The 3680-nt window shown below is 41.6% G+C and overlaps 1 protein-coding gene across 6 annotated transcripts in view; it reads left to right on the top strand.

Annotated features, from left to right (window-relative positions):
• The window catches only part of Pnpla4 (patatin like phospholipase domain containing 4), a 34274-nt gene extending 33943 nt beyond the window's left edge, over positions 1 to 331 (top strand). For all 6 annotated transcript variants that reach the window (XM_010611159.3, XM_033760159.1, XM_010611158.3 and 3 more), the window contains one exon: positions 157 to 331. In XM_010611159.3, coding sequence (XP_010609461.1) covers positions 157 to 288 — 132 coding nt within the window. In that variant the 3' untranslated portion in view covers positions 289 to 331. The remainder of the gene's footprint in view (positions 1 to 156) is intronic.
• Positions 332 to 3680: the final 3349 nt, after the last annotated feature.

Raw genomic sequence — 3680 nt, 5'->3', positions numbered from 1 at the left:
GCTTTTTTTTTTTTTTTTTTCTGCTGGTTTTTTAATGTTAGTGCTCATTCTTTCCGTGAAAAGAAAGCTTAGCATCTATGAATAGCTATATATGAATAGCATCTATTTACCCAAACTGTAATTTTCTACGGCTTAAACTTTATCCTTCTCTCCCAGTTGTCCCTGGCCAACCTGGTGAGGCTGAACCAAGCCCTCTTCCCACCAAGCAAGAGGAAAATGGAATCCCTGTATCAGTCTGGATTTAATGACACTGTTAAGTTTTTACGGAAAGAAAACTGGTTTGAATAAAGCGCCTATAAGTGTGTAATGCAAAATAGGTTTCAGACAGCTTGAGAGACGTCTAATTAAATCCTTTCTTAAAAGAAATCTATCAAGACTCTGTGTCAATTCATTATTAACCATTGCAATATCTGTACATTTTTTTTCTTTCTCATTCGTATGTATTTGCAATACATAATAATTACATTCGTCTTAGGTAATCGGTTCATATACGTATTGTATCTTAGTCATTTTTTCTTCCTTCCCACTCTCCACCCTTTTCTCTGCTACCATTTCCAGATCTCCTTCCCTCCTCCACAGAGTCTATCTCTCTGTTTTCTATCATCTCTCTTTTATTTCTGTTAAGTTAGTCATACTTTTTGGTTTCTCATATGAGACAAAACATAATGATATTTAACTCTTGTCTGATTTATTCCACTCAGCATGATGTTCCAAAGTGTATCCCTTTGCCTACAAATGACCCAAATGTAACCTGCTGTATGCCTCGGTGGTATTCTACTGTATATATTTATTTACACCCCATTTTATTTTTCTATTCGTGTGTGGATAGGTACACATAGGCTGCTACGAGGACTTAGCTGTTAGGAGTTGTGAACTTATAAACGTGGGTGTGGATGGATCACTGCAATACGCCTTTAACGCTTTGGGGAAGCTATCCAGAAGAGGTATAGCTGAGTCCAGTGGAGTTTCTATTTTTAGTTCTTTGAGGAATCTCCACACTCGTTTCCATAGCGGTTGTAGATTCCCACCATCCGTGTGAAATGGTAACTTTTTCCCTACTCCCTTACAAGCATTTGTTGTTTCTCAAGTTCTTGATGATATCTATTCTTTCTGAAGTGAGTTGGAGTCTTAGTGTTGTTCCGATTTGTATTATTTCTAATATATGAATTAGCGCTTCATGTCCCGAGATCGGCATTGCATGAGCATTTGGCCGTGTCCCTAACGAGCGTGTTGTCGAGTGAAGAACCATCTTAAGGGAAAAGTCATCGCCTCTGAAGGATCCAGCAGCCCCTTGGGGTGCAAGTGTTGAAAATGGAGGGCCACCACTTAGGTACGACTGTGGCGGTGTCGTCTTGACATGAAACGTGGGGGCTGTCATAACTGAACCGTATCTTCCAGCCCCAGAACGGGCCGAAACAGGCTCTCAGGGTGCAGCAGACCTCAGGGTGGGAGAGCAGGTGTTTGAGAAACAGGAAGTACCCTTAAAGAGCATCCTTTGGGTCTGGATGGATGAAGGCCTGATGCCCACTGGGACGTGCGGTCGCTCCTGTGCAGGATGGGGTGGGTATCAAGGCGCCAAGGAGATGTTGGAATTAGGAGAGTTTTCTTCTTTCCTGTTGAGGCTCACCCCCCACCACACACACACATCTGCCCATTCCAGACCCCATCTCCCTCCCAGCTGGAGAGAGGATCAGGCCGGCTTACACACTTGGTCTGAGTCCCCCTCTCCCACCTTACCTCTGTCTCTGTCCTTCTGCCTCTGTCTCCCTCTCCTTTTCTTTCTCTTTCTTTCCTCTGTCTGTTTCTACAAGGCCCTACCTCTCTGAGTGTTTAGCTGTCTCCATATGTACTAGATACATCTACTCTAGGCACTTACATTGGTAAAATACTGCTCAAGACCAGGAACTGAATAAACCAAATAGCCTAGCAAATAACAACTAAAATCCAAAATAATCATGTGATGAATAATTTGTACATCTTAGTGTACAGGTCCAAGTCTCACGCTGATGGGATAGTCATCCTATCACTGGGGAGACTTGTGGGTGGGTTCCTATTAATTCATGAACACTGCCTTAAATCTTAAATCTTACATCTGCCTTTGAGTTTCACCAAGCATGAACTCTTAATTACTAGAAGGCAGTTAGAAACAAACCAGTTTAATTGCATGCCTTTAATTGTCCTGCATTACTCTTTTTACCCTTGCAAGCCATTCTTTAAATCAATTTTATGGTCCTCGGAAGCCCCAAATACACAATTTTCAGCATATAAACACCAACTATTGCCTCTTGGCTTGGGAGTTCTCTAGAAACCCAGTCCAGAGTAATGACTCTCTGGTATGTACTATATCTACTCGAGCGGACATGTAGTTAAGTCTCTATATGCTGTTTCCATAAGTGGCACACATTGCACGAGTCCCCAGTTCATTGTTGTGTTGATTTCCTTTGGACACATTTTCATTTTGCCTGAGACTGTCACCTTACCCCTTCCTTTTCTCATTGTGTGTGGGTATTCTATGTGCATATTTTCTTCAGTCCTTTCTTGATGTAACCATAGCAGGCGGGTGGGGGAATGTTGCTCTCTCTGACTTTAGGTATTTTATTATTCCACGTTTGCAGTAATAATATGATGTTCATTAGGTGGAGTTGGCCTGGGTACAGAATACATCTTTATTCCTTTTTTCATCCCCTTTACCCACCTCCCTCCTTCCTCCATACCTTGATCCCTTTCACATTTGAGAAAGATCTATCTCCCCACTTCCTGTTGTATTTTATTTTGCTTTTTACGTACGCTTTGGATTTCTCATGCATGAGAAGCCATGTGTTATGTAAACTTACGTTTCTGATTTATTTCACTTAACGTTATGTTTTGTTGTTGTTGTTTTTTTGTACTGGGGATCAAACTCAGGACCTTGCACTTCTGAGGTAGGCAATGGCGCCACTGAGCTAAATCCCCAGCTCTCTTAACATTATGAACTGAAGGTGCATCCCTTTTTCTACAAATGACTCAAGTTTATCCTCCTTTGGGGCAGAGTAGTACGCCACTGTGTATAAATACCATTGTTTCTTTATTCATTCACCTGTTGATGGAAATACAGGCCACTTCCAAGATTTAGCTGTTGTGAATCATGCTGCTATAAACACAGGTATGCATGGGTCACTATATATAATCTGATGTCCAACTCTTTCAGGAAGGTATCTGAGATTCCATCTCACCCTAGAAAGACTGGCCATCACCGAGAAATCAGATAATAACAACTGCTGCTGAGACTGCACGGAAAAGAAAGCCTTCTACATTGTTAGTGGGAATGTAAACTGGTACAACCACCATGGAAATCAGTATGGAGATTCCCCAAAGAACTAAAACAAGGAATTCCATTTGCACCCGCTAGACCCCCTTCTAGATTTCTTCCTGAAAGAGTCTCTTGAACTTTTAAGTTTTGTTTTGCCAGTGCTGGGATGGAACCCGGGGCCTTGTGCATGCTAGGCTTAAGCATTTTACAATCCACCACACATCTTGGACCTTGATCAATTTAAATCAATTTTAAATTTTAAATTTTAAATTGACCATTGGGCTGGATGATTTTTTTCTTAAAAAAAAAATACAATCAATGGATCGATGGGTCTGTAGCCCTTTCTCCAGTGACATCCAATGATGCCATGGTTTTCCTTGGGCGGGGGGCG

The sequence above is a fragment of the Fukomys damarensis genome, unplaced genomic scaffold (genome assembly GCF_012274545.1).
Source record: "Fukomys damarensis isolate Sample0158 unplaced genomic scaffold, DMR_v1.0_HiC HiC_scaffold_39, whole genome shotgun sequence".
Lineage (NCBI taxonomy): Eukaryota > Metazoa > Chordata > Mammalia > Rodentia > Bathyergidae > Fukomys > Fukomys damarensis.
This window is presented reverse-complemented; position numbering and strand designations above follow the sequence as displayed.